General features: G+C 49.3%; 1 protein-coding gene across 7 annotated transcripts in view; it reads right to left on the bottom strand.

Annotated features, from left to right (window-relative positions):
• Positions 1-20275, bottom strand: part of CDC25A (cell division cycle 25A) — a 137004-nt gene that overhangs the window by 93589 nt on the left and 23140 nt on the right. For 5 of the 7 annotated variants that reach the window (XM_069645882.1, XM_069645881.1, XM_069645879.1 and 2 more), the window contains exons 9-12: positions 17282-17419; positions 15998-16069; positions 9693-9845; positions 9000-9095 (exon numbers count right to left, since the gene is read on the bottom strand). In XM_069645882.1, coding sequence (XP_069501983.1) covers positions 9000-9095; positions 9693-9845; positions 15998-16069; positions 17282-17419 — 459 coding nt within the window. The remainder of the gene's footprint in view (positions 1-8999; positions 9096-9692; positions 9846-15997; positions 16070-17281; positions 17420-20275) is intronic. The other 2 variants (XM_069645885.1, XM_069645884.1) reach the window with 1 other exon arrangement.

Below are 20275 nucleotides of genomic sequence, written 5' to 3' on the forward strand. Positions count from 1 at the left end.
GTGAGCACCCCCCACCCTGTGAGATGCGTCTTGTCGTGAGAGTGGCTTCTACTGCTGGGGTGGTGAAGGATTTCCCCTTCAAGAGGTTTTCCCTCAACCACCAATGCAGAGAGAACGAGGGCTGCCGAGACAACTAAATCGTCCCATTGTCAGCTGGCCTGACACCACTGCTGTTGAGCCACTCTTGCATGGGGCAAACGCAAGTAAATGCAGGATGCCATCATCCCCAGTCGCATGGCCTTGCATAGTCACCTCTCAACTGGCTACATACTGAGGGATCTGAAACATGTTTTGAACCCTTTTGTTGGCGGGGAAGACGAGGCAGTCTTCTGTCTGAATTAGAGCCCCAAGAAACTGCTCTTCTTGGTTGGGATCAAGGCTGGATTTCTTTTTTTAATGGAGAATCCCAGACTGAAGGTCTATTTTGAGTGTCGACAGGCATGTTCTGTAGGAGTCCCCCGTTATGAGCCAGTCGTCGAGGTAAGGATAAACTGGGATGATTGCCTGAGCAGGTGTGCTGCTGCAACTGCCAGTACCTTTGTAAACACCCTTGGGGCTGAAGCAATGCCGAAGGGAAGGACCTTGAACTGATACAGCTTGTCCTCTATCATGGACCATAGGCATTTGTGTGCCGGCAACATTGAAATATAAAATTATGCATCTTTCATGTCCAAAGTTGCCATGTAATCCTTGCGTCAGTAGGGGAATTACCTCTTGACGTGTTGCCATACAAACCTTTTGGGGTTTGAAATGTGTTCGCTGGGCACAAGTCTAATACAGGACGCATGGTGAGATCCTTTTTTGGGTACAAGTACACTGAATAAAAACTCTCATTAACATGTAGAACAGGGACGACTTAGACTGCGTTAAGACGCCTGGACTTCGGAGGTCTGAATCCATGTGGCCAGCTGAACTGAAATAACTGCGGGTGACGTTCTTGAGCACCAACTGGTCTGTGGTAATCCCCTCCCTAACCAGGTGGAATATGCTGCCACAGTGATTATCTTGCCAAAAAAAAAACTTACATTCTTTGTCCGGCAGTGCCTGGTCTGTGGTCAACCGGACCCCCTGCCCTTTTCCTTGTGACCACAAGAGAATCTGGGGTGGCATGACCCCTAATATAGAGGGGGCCGGACGGGGGCAGGGCGAAAATTTAACCACCTGTGGATTCACAGCCTTGGTTTACGAAGGTGTTAAGGAAGGTCTGATGCGTCTTTTGACGGAATTAAGTAAAGTGATAGCCTGGCTGGCAGGAGGCTTCTCCTTTAAAATGTCCTCCACAAAATCTGAATCTAGCATCGCCTCTTGTGTGGCTATTTGCTTTTTTCAGAATGGCGTTAAGACGCCATCTGGTAATCTACAGGTGATGCCTGACGCAGAGGTGGGGGTCCATACATATGGCATCAGGGTCCAGGATATGGGTAGGGGGACAGTCGGCGGGTTATCCGCAGGCTGGTCTTCCCCACAGTCATGGGTCTGATCAGTGGGATCCTCAAAGGGATCATCCTGTAAACAAGTGTCAAAGGAATCTCATCTTGATCTGTAAGGTCAAAGACCTCATGAAGTCGGCAAGATTTCTTTTGGAATTTGGCCACTGCAGGAACAAGTTACTTACCTGTAAATGTTCTCCAGCATGGGTCTGGCATGGATTCACATGCTCATGAATATTCCCAGTCAGGCTGGGAATCCTTGGTAAAGAAAAAAATCAGTTTGACTTCTGAACTGTCTTTCTCCTAACAACCAATCACTGGTCTCTGGGTCATACTGCCCCCAGCCAATGACTGCCCTCTACCTAAGCCCCTCTGGCAACCATCTTCAGATTTTCTAGCACATGTGAATCCGTGCCAGACCCATGCTGGAGAACAGTTACAGGTAAGTAACTGGTTCCTTCTCCAGTATGGGGTCTGGCATGGATTCACATGCTCATGAAGAATACATAGCAGTACACATTCACAACCATGGGAGGTGGCAAGGCTCAACATTAAGCATAACCTTCAAGCGAACTTGTTGCACAGCACTGCTTGGCCAACTGTACTCCCTGGAATCACAGTCGACAATCTCATGAAGGTGCGAGTCGACCTCCACGTAGCCGCCTTGCAGATGTCCAGCAGGGGCACACCAGACAGGACCACTGTAGTTGCAGCGATCGCTCTGGTCGAAAGGGCTCCGAGGACCAGGCAACGGTCAGTTTGCCAACGGGTGACAATGGTGATGCAGCCGGAGAGACACCTGGAAATGGAAGCCTTTGAGAGGGCCTTACCTCGATTCACAGGGCCAAACAGCTGCAACGTCTTCTGAAAACTTTTCGTGCGGTCCACGTAGAACTTCAGTGCTCCAGCCACATCCAGCGAGTGCAAAGTCTTCTCGGCCGGCGACAGGAAGAAAACTGGTAACACCCATTCCGACGGCACCTTGGGCATGAAGGAGGGATGCGTCCGCAGCACTACCCTTGTCTCGTGAAATGTTAAGTACGGTGGGCCTGGATATCTCCCACTTGTTGTGCAGAGGCGATGGCCACAAGACACGCTGTCTTCCACAATAAGAATTTCAGTGCTGCCGAATGCACAGGTTCAAACAGTGGCCTCATGAGCCTAGTCAGTACCGAGCTCCCACACAGGGGCCGGAGCCTTCACAGGCGGGAACTACCGGAAAAGAAGTTTGATGAACTCGTTGACCAGGCGGTGACCACAGCGACAACCGTCCTGGAGTTCTGGTGTAGCGGGAGATAGCCGCCAGATAAACCTTGGACTCATGCACCAGCCCTGCTTTGGCCAGCGACAGCAAATACAGCAGAACGTGGAGCCTTAATCCGTAGAGGGCCGATCATCTGCACGGCACCAGACTGCAAACCTCTTCCACTTACCTAGCATTTCAGTGTAGAGGAAGCCCTGGCCTTGGTAAGCACCTCCTTGCAGTCCACCGGGATATCGTATCCTCCAAATTCTAGCGCTGCAGGAGCCAGGCCTGCAAATTCAACGACCCTGGGTCATAATACAGGAACCCACCTCCTTCTGGCGAGAAGATCTGCGACCACCGGAAACTTGACTGGAGGGGACCCTGACAAGGCCAGATGGTCCGAGTACCATATCTCTCGCCCATGCCAGTTCGACGAGGACCATCCTGCACCGGGACCGTCAGAGTTGATTGAGGAGTCGGTGTTCATCGCCAACAGATCAATGTGGGGGATCGCCCCATTGTCGGAACAGAAGATCCACTTGGTCCTGCCCAAGCTCCAACTCGTGGCACGAGTGCAGCTCCCTACTGAGTGAATTGGCGAGGACTCCTGCCAGATGAAACCCGACAAGGAACATCCCCTGAGCAAAGGCCCAGTGCCATAGGTCCTGCACATCTCTGGAGAGTGCTGGGATCTGGTGCCCTCTTGCTTCTGGATGTAAAACACCACAGTGGTGTTGTCTTTAAAGATCCAGATCACCTTGCCCTTGGACGGAAGGAAACATGAGAGCCCAAAACACTGCCAGTAGCTCCAGTATGTGGATATTCAATGACTTCTCTTGCATGGAAACTTCCGGTGTGCACGCCCCATCCTCCCAGGGAGGCATCCATAGTGACTGTCTCCTGATGAGGTGGGGTCTGGAAGTCCGAGCCCACCCACAGATGCGGACACCACACCACCATATTGCTCGACGGAAACTCTCATTGAGAGATCTTGTCCTCGAAGCTTCCCGATACCTGGATCCAACGGGCGTTGAGGAACTCTTGAAGTGGTCGCATGCGCAGCTTGCACATTCGAATGAGGTATATGCATGACGACATGCCGCGACGCGACTTGACAGACCTCACCCATGCGATCTTCAGGGTCAACGGCCATTCCACCTTGCCCAGGATAGCTGCTATCCTCTCCAGGAGACGCCAGGCATGACAGTGTCGAGTCGAGACCAAAGGCTCCAAGCAAGATTTCATAGTTCACCGAGAACCCCAGCTCCGTCAGCAGCTGGACGGTTTCGCCGTGTGTGACCGCGATTTCGCTTGGATGAGCTAGTCGTCCAGGTAAACGCATACCCCTTGTAGATGCAGCTGTGCCAGGCACTTGGTGAAAACCCTTGGCGCCAACTTCAAGCCGAAGGGAAAGGCTTTGAACTGATAAAGGTTGCCCTTGAACCATGAAGCGCAGAAACTTGCAGTGTCCCTTGTGAATGGGGATGTGAAAGTAGGCATCCTTAAAGTCCAGCAACAGGCAATCCTTCCAGCTATCCTAGCACGTGCTGAAGGGTGACCATCCGAAACTTCTGGTATCTCAGACGGCAGAGGTCCAGGATGGGCCTCCAACCGCCAGTCTTCTTGAAGAGGAAGTACCGAGAGTACACTCGAGCCCCGCACCTCCAGCAGGTGGTGAGGGATGTGGTTTTCCTGCCTGGCCACAGGCGGTATGGGAGGACACTGAATTCCAGGTTGTGTCCGTGGGCCAGAGCATCCAGCACCCAACGGTCAGTGGAGATGGACTTCCACATGCTGATGAAGTTCGCCAGCCGGCCTCCTACCAGGGGGTGCGGGTGTGGGGGCGTCACAGCCGGTTCAATCTTGCATCGCTGCCGCCTTGGGGACCTTGGCGACGACAAACCTCCTCCGGGCTTGCTGCGGCCCCTGTAGGCCTCCTGGGACGAAGAGCAGGACGGTAAGACGATGAGCTTCCAGCAAAGCCCTTGAAGGAACCATGGGAGGTCTGAAAGGACAGCCGTCGCAAGGTGCCCAAGGCATGAGCCATCTTGGTATCTGCCTTGATGCCCTGAAGGGACTTGTCCACGGTCTTTCTGAACAAATTGTCCCCATCAAAGGCCATGTCCAAATAACCTCAACTGCACCTCCTGGTTAAAGTTGGTGGCCTTCAACCATCCCTGCTGACAAAGGCAAATGACATTGCCCATTTGGTGGAATCCTGTATCGGCAATGTCCGAGGCCACTGAAATGGCATGGTCCGATGCCACTTCACCCTAATGCAGAATCTCCAAAGCTCCCGCTCTCTTGTCCTTGGGAAGTCCAGGAGGGGAGCGATCTTAAACTAACGCTCTGTCGTAGCGTGCCATGATGGCGAGGGCCACCTTGATGGTCGTCACTGCCGATGTGATGAATCTGCGTCAGATGGCGTCCAAATTCTTCCCCTCACTGTCTTGGGGAAAGGGGGGGGGGGGGGGAGAAGAGGTCATTGACAGTGTAGAGCAAGATTTCTTCCTTGCCGCCAAGACTACTGAATCCCTGTACTTTTCGTACCGGTCCCTCTTCGCCGGGGCAGAGGACTGGTTCTTCATAAGGGACAGCCCCTCGTCCCAAATGTCATCCAACAGAGGAATCAACAGCACGGTCTTCTTCTGCCTGGCGGCGTTGGTACAGGAAAAACTTTTCCTTGGGGGTCAGCTGAAAAAAGTGAGGCCCTAGAGATTATGGCATGGAACAAGCCTATCTTGTCGGGTGGGGAGGCTCTGGGCATCGAAGATGGGAGGTCTGCTAACCCGCCGTCGTAGTTTGTGCCTGTTCCTGTCATCACTGTCTATATCCTCCCTTTGTGGTGGCGGGGTGGGCAACAGGTGAAAAGGTGGCGGTGGGTGAACTCCTCTTGGTAGGGGGTGCACCCGATGGCCCTGGTGCCAAAGAATCTTCCGTCTGTGGAAGCGGCATCCTCGTCCGAATCTACCGAACACAAGGTGTTGAGTGCCTGGAGAATTTTGACCAAAATGTCAGCTGAGGGTTGAGATGGTCTGCAACTCCTCCACGGCCTGCTCCGCCTAGTCGGTCTCATCGCCATTTTGATGTCTCCCTCATCAGGGTCCCTCCCGTAGCCCTTGGCCTTAACGAAAGTCTCATCTAAAGTGGTCTGGACAGTAGAAAGCTCCTTAGAGGAGATGTCCGTGCCCTGCAGCCCTACCGTGCCCCCCACCCCTCAGAGTAGGTGAGATGGTTTTGGGGAGATAGGCATCACCTTTTCCAGCATCTTCTCTAGGGCAGAGACGATTCCCTCCTGGCAGGTGGGGAAACTCTCGCCTTGGGGACTGTACCCTGCAAACCCACATCCGCGCTAGGGACACCACCACGCCGTCAATGGAAGGCTTTGCCGGGTGAATCTGTCTGCACGCCCTTGGTCGAGCTAGGGGCCTTCACCTTGGGGGGGGGGATCCAAGAGGGGGATAGTCCATCCGGGGCTTCTCCAGAAGCTTACCTGGGTAGTCCAACTTCCTCTTTCCTGAACCGGAGCGTTGGCTTGTAGTCAAAGGTGCTGGGAACGCTGTGCCCACCCTGGCTGCCCGTCACTCCCGGTGCCCCTGGACTCGTGGTGCTTTGCCTTATGTTGGGCCCCTGTTGCCGGGGCACCCTTAAAGGTCTTAGAAGATCGCTCAGATTGCTTGTTGTGGCTGGGGGGGGGGGGGGGGTGGAGGCATGCTGCAGCGACTCACCTGCACCTAACCTTCATGATGCGGGGACCATCTCCTTGCAAAATGCAGTCATACTGCACGTGCGTTTGAACGGAATGCAAGCAGTAGAGGCACACGGAATGCTCATCGTCCAAGTAGATGTTCCGCAGGCTGCATCCTGGACAAATCCTGAACAGAGCGGTCGATCTATCCTTCTCTGCCAGCTCCACGCAGGCTAGGCAGAGAAGCAGCTTCTGGAATCCTCCAAGAAGCTTTGATTTTCTTTTTTTTATAAGCCTTTGAGGGGCGTTGAAGAATCTGAAATTGGAAGGAACTTGGGTTGGTCACCCCGAGTTACCTGGGGGCAACCAGATGTGGACTCCCTGCGCTCAGAGAGGCACAGCTTCACCTCACTGATGAGGCCCAACAAGGCTGAAACACGTGTATGGGGTTGCTGGTGGTACTGTTCAGAGAGGAATTGCCATAGCATTTCAGTGCTGGACTGCCCATGTGGGCGGGACAAAGACTGATATGCAAATGGATATTTCCCATCTGTGAAAGGTACAGTGAGCAAAAAGCGTGTGCTGCAAACTCATCTCAGAACAGGTTATCATGCCATTCTGGAGAGGAGCGTTTGCTACCTTTTTTAGAATCCGAAATTGAGTCACTGTTAATCAGAAGATGGATCAATGGAGATTGAGACTCGATTCAGAAAAACAGAACTCTTGAAAACTCAGTAATAGCTTGAGAGCTTTAGCACGAGGACTCCCAACACTTGGAACGTGTGGTAGAAATCTGAAGAGGGCTGCCAGAGGAGGTGCTTAGGTAGCAGGCAGTCAATTGCTGGGGGCAGTATGACCCCCAGAGACCAGCGATTGGTTAGGAGAAAGACAGTTCGGAAGTGAAACAGGTTTTCTTCTTTACCGAGGATTCCCAGCCCGACTAAATTCATGAGCATGTTAGTCCATGCCAGACCCCATGCTGGAGAAAGGTAGTCTTCACAAGGCCCTTTTGGAGTGAATCTCAGAAAAATCCACAAATTTAGCCAGCCTGTCCATACACCCTTCAAATGTGTCCCTGGTCAAAGGGGGGTGGGGGGGGGGGGGAAGGTTAGAGCCCCTCCTGTGGATTTTCCTGCTTAAGACTCGAGATTTGTCAAGGAGAGACCTAGAGAAGGACTGGGGCCCTCTCCGAATAACCCTTCCGGCATTTAGAGGCACCTCTCGACCGGTTCCTTTGTTTACATCTGCAGAAACGATCTTAGCAAGACTCTGCTGATGTTCGGCATCACCAGGAGGGGTTTAGGAAGCGCCATAGACTGCGACACAACCAGAGCTTTATGCGTCGGTGCGCTCTTAGGAGGCATCTCGACATCCTTGTGAAATTTGGTGCTGGCGCCCTTACTTGTAGAATGCCCAGACGCATGACGTCAAGGCAGTAGTGGGGAGGGCGGCCGATCAGCAGATGCCGAAGAACTCAACTGACCCTTTAGCGCCATGGACTGCTTCAACTGATGCACCAAGGCTGAACCGTGGGTTGAGTGCTTGTCCCTAAGGGAATAGTGTGCGTCCCCGTCGCCAGGGTGTACACTCCCCATAGCAGGACTATCATCTTGCCTGGTGGGGACGGGTATCGTTGAGTGCGAGCACTCAAATGAGGTCAATGGCATCCATTTTGGAACCATGGCCGTCGCTTAGATCCTCATCACATTCGGCAGTGAAGAGCTACCCTCAGGCTGCGACATTCTGTAGGCTGTCCACTGTTCCCCTTGATAGTCTTAGGACGCAGGAGCTGGCAGTTCCGACCGGACACCTCGTCGCGATTAAGAGAGACACTTATTGCACAGGCGGTGCTAGTCTTTCCAAGGGTATTTTCCCTTACAGGATGGCCAAAATTTTAATTGTCCTGTCCATAGCGCAGTTGTGCTAAAGCAACAGCAAAACCAAAAGGGTAAAGAGGGAAGAAGGAGGGCATTCTTGAACAATAGAAAACCCACTCGCCCTACTGTATAGGCCGGCAGCACCGACCAGAGCACCAGCTGTCACTGTACTTTCGCTGTCTTCGGTGGGGGTCAGAAAGTCAAAGAGGGAACGAATAATACAGAAATGAGCGGTTTTGAATTATAACAACTTCTTGCAAAAAAAGACCTCTGCATAAGGCGACCAATTAGCTGGGCAGGGGAAAAAACAATGAGGGACCTCGACGTGTGAGGGATTTTGGGTACAATACACGTCAAATTAAGGATAGTGCTACAGGTACGCCCATGTTGACGTCCTTTCAATCCTCAAAATACAAGATGCAATACTCTGCGGTTACCACTAGATGTCGGACTATATGCACAGCATGTGATTCTAAGCAATTTCACAAACATCAGAAGCTAGTTTAACCTATATGAACTGCAATAATTTAGTGATGCAAGCATTTATAGTACTGGATCATACATTTAAGTTGCACTCACATTTCAATTCACTAAAACTGATCAGGACATTTTTTAACAGCACCATTATATGACTAGGCAGGCTTCAACATGCTTGCTGAGCTATAATGGTCACTCAAACGCATACAACCAATGGTTTGATGTTCAACTAAATCAAGCCTCTTCATCCATGGCAAGGGTGCGATACAAATGGTCCATACCTGTGAGAAATCACCTACAAGATCCCTTTGATCACAGTCCAGAACATTCTCTATTTCGCTGTGAGAGAAAGATTTGGAGCAGAGCAGTCTTTGATTCTAAAAGGAACAAAAAGGGCTTTCAATACACTTGAAGAAACCCAGTAAACCTACACCCCCACCTAAAGGTGGTTTGCCACCCTCCCCAACTTGCCAGGACCAAGAAAGTTGAGAATTTATCAAACGTCCGACTACCCACAATTTAGAGGCATGGGAAGACATTGTTTCAAATAGTAGAGCCATGTCCAACAGCTTAAGTTCACCCCTCACCTTACAAGCAGTGGTGCCGTAAACTATTAAAATGGGGTGTAGCCAAGTTATACTGAAGGCTGATCACAAAGTTTGGAACAGTACAAACCTAAAATTAGACCTTCCATTAATTCAGACCATAGCCTGACGGAGGCTACCATCAGTAACTCATATGCTTACTCTGGTCAGAAAGACGATTGCTACTTAAAACCATAGCACTTTATGGTAGAAAAAAACTATGAATTTAAAAACTGGAACGTAGTCAAATTTAAGTGGTTGTTCTACACTAAAGCTCCACCGATTAGTCCCCTTCTACAAGCAGGCAGAGGTAAACCTTTGTGATGTATTGTAACTAAGTTGAGACTGGCGTCAAATACACAGCAGACTCCTCTGGACTCCTATACCAACCTTTTCTTCAGGCTCAGTTTCTTCTTGGAGTGTGAGCTCAAACATGCTTCTCCGCCTTTTACTTTTTGCAGGTGGGTCTTCTTGCGACCTTTCTGCTCGCTTTAGCACAGGCTTGTGACCCAAGGTCTTTGCAGACTGACTGCACAGCTCATTCTGGGGGGGAAAATACAATTAGGATAACCTTGCCCCTAGTCACAACCAAACAATTATTTGTAATTCATGTGGTCATAATGGGAACGAGAACAAGAAAGGGAATTTAAACACCAAAGACTCACCAGCCCCAAAGTTATTTTCGAAACATGTGTGCAGTCCATTTTCTGAGCAGCACAGATGCATACTAAAGTTTGGATTCTGCTAGTAGTCACATCAACTACGCCACTACTGTTAGTACAATTAATGCCAACATTACTACCATTATCAGTAGCACCAGGTAGGCTAGGCACCTTTTACTTGGGGGCTTCTGGCAACCAAGCATTTTGTGGAAACTGATTACAAAAGATTTTTCCGAGTCGTGTGAGGTAGGATTGCAGTCAAGCTAGGGTCATACACAATCCCAGCTGAGCAAAGAGTGTTTACAAAGCAGCAAACCTGAATTAAGGCAGCCGGGGGTAATGTGTAGTACAGTACATCCAGATGCAAGGGTGCACCACATCCTGGCGCTCTCTAGAGGCGCTCAGGAGTTGCGGCACTCGGCCGTTGCCCAGAGGATGTTCATTTCTTTCCACCTGGCAGGAGTCAAGAAACTGTTGCTGACTCCCTCAGCATGGAGCTGCGCTCTTGCCACAAGTGGTAGCTTCGGCAGGATCAAGTGGACAACCTCTTCCTCAAGTGGGGCAGTCCCCAGATCTGTTTGCGACGGCGACTAACACCAAGTGCTGCTGAAGGTTCGCCAACAGGTTCCCAACCTGTTATTTGGAGTAAAACCACTGTGGTTGATGGTAGTTATTTTTCAAAAGGGTGCGATACTACTGTAGGTTTTAACGCCTACAGTGACAAGGCTGTGTGAGAGGACAGAAAAGGATAGAAGTGAATTCTAAATATCCCTTCCTTTGAGCCTAATCTGTCCCTATGTAGCGCTAATGCATCGCCTACACAAAGGCAGGATAAGAAGGAACACTTTAACTTCTAGATGTTAAAAAACATTCAGCCTCATCTAAATGATGCCCTTCAACCACTCTTCCCCTATGTGTATGCATAGGAAGAGAAATAGCAGAATAAAAACAGTGCTTTTGGACTGAGGTGTACAGACTTCCACTGGGTTGTGTATAAGTTTTATTGACCCAGTGATTGTTTACACTATTCCTTCCTTTAAAAAAATGAGTGCATGGGGTTTTACAAAGTCAGGTACAAAGCACACTGAAATTGTGTTTTAGACACAAAGACAAGACACGCTCCACCTTGCATTCTTCTGGGTCTTACTTCTACTACAGCAAGTGGAGGGTGGTAAAAATTGCTCATGTATAGAAAAGTTATTTGATATCTATAGAATGTAGCAATTGCTGTCTACTGGTTTCAGCGGCTCATGTTCATAATGGCCGCTTTCGTCAGGACAGTCTTTTTGTATTGTCAACAAGAAGGTCGATATACTAATTTCTATACCAACATGTTGAATTTCTGGCAAGGAGAATGGGTGATTAACCTTCTTGGGATGGCAGGGCTGAAACAGATGGGTGACCTGGATATAGGTAGTTTGTTGGCCTCATTGTCTTCCCAAGGTACAGACATCTGATGTCCCCGTAGTGCAGGTTAAATGTCCTGCACAGGGAGTCGAACACCTCCCTCACTTCCTGCCACTGCCAGACAGGCTGGAGCCAAGGGCGGGCTTAACCAGTGAATCCCGCAAAAGACAAAACAAAGGGACCAGACCTGGTTTGGCACGCAGACTAAGTCTCAAGGACCTTTCCAACAAAATAAAAGGCCAAAAAAAAAAAAAAACACCTGGGGCCATTTTGACAAAATGGGCACCCATGGGTGCTTTACTGCAGCTACCGGTAGAAACACAAATGGTAGGAAAAAGTAAACTACTGCCACCAGCCACTCATTGTAGAAAGGGTAACATAAGAATGTTGATAAACAAAGTGGATACAAAGTAACCCCAACAGCACCCTATCGTAAGTGTGCTGGGTCTAGAAAGTTACAAATGTAACTAAAGTCAATTTAACTTCACTGCTTTTGGAAACAGTTTAACGAAGAAAGGATATTTAGACCTTTGGGAAATCTGGAATACCTCTGTGTCACTGCACTGAAGGTGCAGTGTGAATGTAAAAAGATGCTTATGGAGTTTGTCAGACTCCAAAGACAAGAAACACAAAACAGAATTAAAAGTACAAAGTCCAAACGTTCAGCAAAAAGAGCTGGGGAGTCTAAGGTGGGAGGAATTTAGTACTAAACTGAACCATCGAAGAGGCCTTCGGTGTGGTGTGCTTAAGTTCACGTAGTGCATGGGTGCCTTTGTCGTTGGGGTGCGACTTCCCTTAACTGTGCCAACAGCCTGCCTATCTGAGACTGCGTAGGCTTTGCAGAAAGGGTGATGGCTTCCAAAACTGAGCCATGTCTGCCAACAAATTGCTTGTCTGAAGAGACGGCAGGGGAAGGGTTTTCGGCCTTCATAGCATACGCCTCCCAATGCTTAGTCTGCCTGTCTTTCAGCATCTTAGACCGAAAGTTTACAGCCTTACACAAGCAGTCAAGCGGAAGACACATTGCATTGGCGAATGGTGCATTTCCAGGGAAATTAGTTAGACGTGCAGAATTTAAAGGGGGTCCTCTCCATAGCAGAGGTTAGCAGCAGCCAGACGAGAAAGAGGGGTGAAGGCAATGCATTCTCAGAAGAAAAACAGGGCCCCACTGTAAACGTCAGGCCTGACGGCTGAAAACACATGGTCAACAGTCGCTGAGCAGATGTAGATGGTGGCGGGAAACCCACGATACAGCTGTCAAGAAGGTTGGCTAAGTTCACTAAACGACAATAGGCCGTGGGAATAGATATAGCAACTCTTAACAAGCTCCACATAAGAGACCAACTAGGTTGGCAAAAAAAGCTAGTCTGGTGGGACCTCGACGCATGAGGGATTTTGGTAACACTACAGGTCACGTAAGGGAATAGTGTTAGTCACGCCCATGCCAACATCACTTGTGATCTGAGAATAAAGATGCAATACTCGGATTAGTTTATTTATAGAGCGCGACCGAACCCTCGGGTAGCTGGGCGCATAATCATATGGACAACATTGTTACATATCGTTGCGCACAGCGGGAAAAGTACATACATTCAATTGTGCAAATGGTGAAGTAAAAAATAAGCAAAGAATACAATAGAACATAGCGGATCGGGTTACATGGTGATCCGTTTCACGGTGTAGTTAAAACCTAGGGTGCGTGAGTAAGTAGAACCTTGTTTAGGCAGAGAGCCATGATTTCACCATGGCTCTGAATGGCCAAAAGGATGCTTCCGATCTGATTGCAAGAGGGAGGGTATACAGCGGACTATATGCACAGCATGTGATTCTAAGCAGATCCACAAGCATCAGAAACTAGGTATGCCCTTAGCACTCCACATAAGGTGGTGTGTGCTAATCAATTACAAGTTAAAATTTTAGGAAGCAGACAAAGTATACTTAACATTAGTTTAAGGCTATTCAAAGATCAAAAGGAGAACCAAAGAATATCAAAAGGAGAACCCAAAGGGTTCCAGCACACAGCACAGAGGGTGCTGTGTACTGCAAATATTTAACAGATGCCTTCAAGAGAAGAAGGAACTAAGGCTCCATAGAAGAAAGTAAACAGAACGAACAGTCAGAGCAAATAAAAATGAAGGGGTATCCCCTCATTCAGGATAGAAAGAAAAGATCCAGAAGTCCAGCAAAAAGTACTGGGGGGTCTCACTAGAAGGGGTATTAAGCATAAAAATGATACATCTCCCAACAGTGGGCACCCAGAGACCAATCGGTCTTCACAGGGGGCAGGGAGGGCAGAGGGGCAAGCCGAGGAGCAGTGGAAGGCTTGCAGGGGCACAGGAGCGCTCTGCTCCTCAATGAAAAGGCAAATTGGCCACATGGAGGGGCTTAGTTATGGCAATGCAGTCTTACTGGTGCAAATTCTGGACGATGCCTGCTCTCAGGATCTTGTGCGACAAGCGTTTCCAGGAGGGGCCTTGAGAAATGTAGTATATAATAGAGTAGTGACATGTAATCTACAAAAACATTTTCCACTGTGTGCTTGATCCATTAAAGTGCATAAAACAGTTCAGGAAACCAAGGCAAAACTATCATAGTATTGGATTCCTGCTTTGAAGGGAAGGTATTACTCCATTCTATGGTCCCTAGAACTGCTGACACCAATTGTACAGCAACCCTGCTAAGATATGCAATCATGGTCCAATCAAACAGGGTCTGCAGTGTCTGAAGAGATGTCACAGTATTAATGCGTTGTGCCAATAGGACATTTTACCCAGCAACACCAGTCCGTACAGTTTGCCAACTTACCATGTGGGTGGATGCTATGCTAACTTTGTACGTAATAAGTTAATGACTAAATGCACCACAACCCTGATTGTTATATAGTATCTGCCAACTAATTGTGCCTCAATACAAGACATCAATCAATTCTGATACATATCTGAACTGGATTGCCAACAAGCGTCCCATAGGTCTTCCTCAGGGCATTTTTCTAGAACGTGTTTGTTGATATTTGTTGGATATCAGCCAAATCACTTTCACTACTATTCAGACAACCTGCAAGGGTCCAAATTTACTTGAACCCCTCGAAGTTTCAAGGGATAATGCAGCTGTATCACTAGTGGCAGTCGAATTACAGGTGCTGCTGCCACACAGATGCCTCAAAGCTCCCATACGGTGGATAGGCCTAAGAAACATTAAAATGATTTCGGGAATTGCAGAGTGGGATTGGCTGGAAATGTATTGCGGGGACAGTGCCTCCCTGTCCTTGTTCTGTAGTCCTTTTTCATGTATGTTCTATATTGTTTTCTGTGCATTCCATGTGAGACTCCTGGCAGTACAGCTCTTCCTCTTTGTTTGGTGTACAGACCCATGCAATACCCTTAAGGCACCCATGGGTGGGGAGTTACAACCCTGTTCCCCTAGTGTATGTTTTTGGGCACCTGTGTGTGGCCCAGAGAGCAGGGTATGGTCTGGTGGCAGCTCCATGTTGAATTTGACAGATGCTCCGAGTAACCTCCATTTTGGGATACCCAGGCCCTGCCATTGGAATCAGTTGATTACCAATAGGAGATAAGATGGCCCCTGTGGCCTCTTGCTTTCGATTGCCAGTTACCTTGTTTCCAAAGGTCCTGGGAAGCTCCAACTCTATCCCTTCCACCCCTGAATGGTGGAAGTTCCATATATGGTATTGTGAGGAAGTCCAGGCCAGACTGGCTGGAGCCTTCCCAGTGACCATGTTGTGGGTACGCCCATGGGTGGGACCTGGGTGAATGGTGTGCGACACGAATACACATTTCATGTGATGGGTGTCTAGTATCAGGTTTGACAATGCCCGAGACAGCGGAGCCCGAAACTGGTATGAGTGGATTGCTAATGGCTGGGTGCTTGTCCGAAGCCAAATTCCGTGTGGAGTCTGGATGAAGAATAATAGCCTGCATGCACTGTGAGCCTGATTGGCTGCCTGCATGAATGCCCTTCTGAATGATTGGCAGAGTGACCCAGCAGAGTGAATGAGAGACCAAACAGTACATCTGGGGACCTGTGACTGATGGAAATCTTTCAGAAGCTGAAGTCAATACTTGCTCACTACCGAATCCAAGCCGGAAGACGAAGGCGAACCGCCGTTTCCTTCTGCATAATCTGAAAGCTGCTGTGTCTTCAAGAAACTAATCCAAGAGGACCTGGCTAGGAGAACTCTTCCCGAGCTACAAGGGACAATGGTGCACCAGCTGATCTTTGCCAAAGCTCCCTGGAAGCCAGACCCTCGAAAGGCTGTCGACTGGAGAAGGGGACAGCCGCAGAATCCGAAGTGAAGCAAACGGACATCCGTCCATTGTCGTTGACCAGGGTTCGCAGGTTTGCTATAACCGCTGGAAGCCCAAAGTGGGTTGCACAGAAGCAGGAACAACTTGACGTTGTGCTGCTCAACAACCAGAGCCGGTGCCATGTGCTTCTACTCTACCATATAGAGAGTAGGAGTACAGATACCCATGGAGAAGTGTTGAACAAACCTTTTAGAGGGGAATCTGAGTTGGGAACAAGGATAAATAAACTTGAAAAAAGCCCACAATCTACAGAAAAAGCAGGATCAACAAAACATTTTAAAAACCAACACCCAACACTCACTTCATTTTTGACATCTCTCATAACCAAGGGAGCAGTCCAGAGACTTGACATTCCAGACGATGCAGTGTCATTCTGAGGCAGAAAAAAAAAAATGTAAGTTACTAGCAGTTGCAAAGGTAGACTGATTTGAAGACAGGCTAGCAGACAATGCAATTTAGTGCATCAAGCCTTCATTCAGATATTCAGAGTATCCCCCACACCCCCAATCAGGAAGCCGGGCTCATGGGAAATTTCCCTTGGAACCCTGGAAAGGAGTAAACGTCCCCCATCACAGTAATTACCCTTTTCAACACATGGATTACCTAGTTCTAGTAAGCATAGGCCTCCCAGGAGGTGGAGGGAAAAAAAAATCTGTGCAATTGACGATACATAACAGGCAATCTAGCACCAGATTCAATGGTGTGATACCTCTGCACAAGTCTGCTTCAGTGCCTAGAGAGTGATTGCCACCAAAGGTTTTTGCAGCCTTCTAATAGTGTTCTAAATAGAAAAGGAGGTCACGGCCTAGGATATTAAAAACAGAGTTAGAGAAGCTGATGCACATCAAAAATCAGAAACGTGGCACTTCACGACATGCATCAGATTTCATTGCCATTTGTCAGATATAAATGTGAAGCAGATAGGTAAAACAATTTGGTGATCACACAATCCTGCATTATGGCACCATCTGGGTAGTGTCTCCCCCTCCCTCCACCCCAAGCAGCCTTAAAAACCTAAACTTAGTTTGTGAGCTCATATTTAAGTGGGAAATCCTGCACATAGGTCCCCAGTTTGTTTTAATTTGACAATGTTTTGCAGGGCTGCCTTCAGCATACACCCTAACTGCAAGCCGCAATGACTGTACTATAGCACCTACAATTCACTATCATTCAGGCACAAAGGACATTCTAAAAGTAAATCAAGGTGATGAGAGCCAAGATGTGCAAATGATCAACTGTGCGAGCAGGATTTAGCGGTTGGAGCTGGAAAAATATGCAATGTCATGAAACTTGGTGAATAGGTGTTTAGTGCTAATCTCCCCCTCTTGAGCCCACCCCAGAACTTTTTGGACTGGTGGATTTTCCTCCGAGTGCGAACCTTTTTCCACGCATTCTTCTAAACTTTATTTTGAAATATACATTTCTACTTTAAAAAACAGATACTATGTATTAAAATGGAGTGAAAGGCGTAAAAAAATACAAATAAACCGCCACCAACTTTAACAAATTGGAGCTCAAGAGCAAACTGAACAGGTGGCACAGTGCTTGAGCCAAGAACATATGCACGATTGGAAAATAAATGTACCTCAAAATCCCCGCAATCCAGGAGCTCTAAAAATCCATCATCCTCGTCATCATTCATTGCGGACATCAAAGAGGGCTTGGGCATGAGAACGCGACCACATTTCTCAATTTCAGCTTCATCTCTCTCCACACTAGGGAACTACAAAGAAACACAGATCACCATTTCACAATGCTCCACATTTGTAGAATACCGTCATAAAGAAACCAATGCATCTTAACTGTAAGCAAAACGGGTAGTTTTTGCTTGGATATTACATTTGGGACCTTAAAAGTTTTTTAAAAAACTGGTTAGAAATCCAAAGTAAACAATCCATGATTAACAGTCAGTTTCTGTAAATGCTTTTTTGATGGAGGGAACAGGAAGTTAGCAAAATGCTAAATATGCAACAAGTTACTTACCTGTAACTGTTCTCCAGCATGGGTCTGGCATGGATTCACATGCTCATGAATAAAGACTACATAGCAGTACACACATGCACAACCACGGGAGGTGGCAAGGCTCAACATTATGCATCTCTTACCTCCTCACCAGGCTCACCTTCAAGCGAACAGGTTGCGCAGCACTGCTTGGCCGACTCTGGACTCCTCCCTGGAATCCCCGTCAACGCAGTAGAATCTCATGAAGGTGAGAGTCGACCTCTACCTTGGGATTGAGCTGATACAGCGCCAAAGCCCTAGAGATCATGGCATGGAAGGATTTTGATCTCATCAGGGGAGAAGCCCTGGGTACCAGCGACGGGAGATCCGTTCCGTCGTCCGTACCAGTCACCACCCTATACAGCTCCGTCTCGCCCCTCGGCGGAAGGAATGGAGGGGAGGGACGGTACAGAGGAGGGTGGAGTTGTCTCCTCTTAGTTGGTGGATCCTCTGACGGCCGAGTCGCCGGTGGGCGTGGGCAGCCTTGTCCCTATCTGCATGCATTGGATGTGCAGAGCTTGTAGGATGTCATCCGATCTGTCTGTCGGAGGATGCCGTTACGACAGGAGTAACGAGGTTCCTCCCCGCCTTGCCGTTAGTCGGTTCCCCGTCACTCTTCCCCATCTGCCTCATCCGGGTCCTTCCCGTAGGGCCCGGCCTCAACGCTTCTCAGGCACTGCCAGGCCTGAAAGTTCCTCCTCGGAAGAGATCTCAAGAGTCTAGCTGGAACACTGTGACCCCCCCCCCTCTCCTCGGCCAGGGGCAATGGTCTCGGGGTGATCTGCATCATGCATCTTCACGGGATGGGCACGAATGACGATTTCCCTCTGGGCGGGCAGGGAAGCTCGTCTTGGTGGATGCCTCTTGGGAACCCACATCTGCGGCCTTCGCCAGGGACATCACTCCCTCAATAAATGCTTGGGTTTCACGACCTTGGGTGCACCTCGCTCTCCCTCGTCTTTCTCCGTCGGAGTCGACCGGGCCTTCTCCCGAAGCTTAGCCGGGTGCTCAGACTTCCTTTTCTTCGCTGAGCCGGAGCTTTGGCTCGTGGTTGACAGCGTCAGTGAAGCTGCACCCAGCCTGGCTGCCATGGAGCCTGTACCACCGGTGCTCCTGGTGCCTGCAGAGACTGCTCAGACTCTTTGGAGATGAACGTTGCCGGGACGGGGTGGGGGTCACCTGCCACCGGGTTCTTAGTCTCCAGCCACTCAGCAAGCCGCTTGCGACGGTCCTTCATAGTGCGGGCGGTCATGTCCTTGCAGGACGCACAGGCATCCTCCACGTGCAAGCTGTCCGAGTGCAGGCAATAAAGGCACAAGGAGTTCCGTAGTCCGCATCCTGGGTAGATCCAGAACAGAGGTAGAGTTTTTTTTATGTTCAGCTATGTCCACACGGTGTAGGCCTCAAAGAGTCTTCTGGAATCCTCCAAGAAGTGAACTTGTCGAAAAATCGCCCTTGAGGGATGCGATGCTGGAAATGCATTGGGGACTGGCCTCCCTGTCCTTGTCCTTTTCATTTGTGCTCTATCGTTTTCTGCCCAGGAGTCCATGTGTTACTCCTGGCAGTGCATCTCTTCCAGTTTTTGGTTTTGGCACCCATGGGTTAGGGGGTACAACCCTGTGCCCCTAGTGTATGTTTCTGGGCACCTGTGTGTGGCCCACAGAGCAGGGTATGGGCTGGTTGCAGCTCCATTTAACAGGTGCTCCGAGTATTCTCCATTTTGGGATACCCAGGCCCTGGCATTTGATTGGAAACAAGATGCCCCCGTGGCCTCTTGCTTTCTATTGCCCGTTACCTTGTTTTCCCAAAGTCCTGGGAAGCCCCGACTGTCCCTCCACCCCCCCCCCCCCCCGACTGGCTGTTGGGTGAAGTTCCAAATATGGTGTTGTGAAGTCCAGGCCAGACTGGCTGGAGCGTTCCCAGTGACTGTATGTTGTGGGTACAACCTGTGGGTGGGAACTGGGTGAATGGAGTGTGTGACCAATATGCACTTCTTGTTGTGGAGGTCTGGTATTTGACACAATGACTGAGACAGCCCTGCCCGAAACTGGTATGAATGCAGTGTGTAGTGTTGAATGGCTGAGTACTTGTCCCAATACACATTTCTTGTTGCGAGTGTCGGGAGGAAAATGGCCTGAATGCACTGTCTGCCTTATTGGCAGACTGCCCAAGTGAGTAATTGGTTGCCCGAGTGTGACCCAGCAGAATGAATGGGAGATCAACTAGTATATCTGGGGATCTCTCACTGCTAGAATTCGTTCAGAAGCTGGAGTTGATCCCCAACATTGAAACTGAAGCAGAGTCTCGAAGCGGAGCCTGAATAAGGTCGACTGCTGTCTCCCTTCCGAAATCCGCCAAGCCCGACTCGAGATAACCTGGTTAGGCGCCCTCTTCCCGTGCTCAGAGGGACCTTCGCCGAAGCTCCCCGAAGTCAGACCCTCAACAGGCTGCCGGCCCGAGCTGGGGACCACAGAGGAGAACGCAAATAAGCACCGGACATCAGTCCACCGCCATTGACCAAGGTTCACATAATCGCTGGAGGCCCGCCGAAGTAGTGTTGCCAGAAGAGGGGACCGCT

This window comes from Ambystoma mexicanum, chromosome 2p (assembly GCF_040938575.1).
Source record: "Ambystoma mexicanum isolate Mex_15411 chromosome 2p, UKY_AmexF1_1, whole genome shotgun sequence".
In the NCBI taxonomy this organism is placed as follows: domain Eukaryota; kingdom Metazoa; phylum Chordata; class Amphibia; order Caudata; family Ambystomatidae; genus Ambystoma; species Ambystoma mexicanum.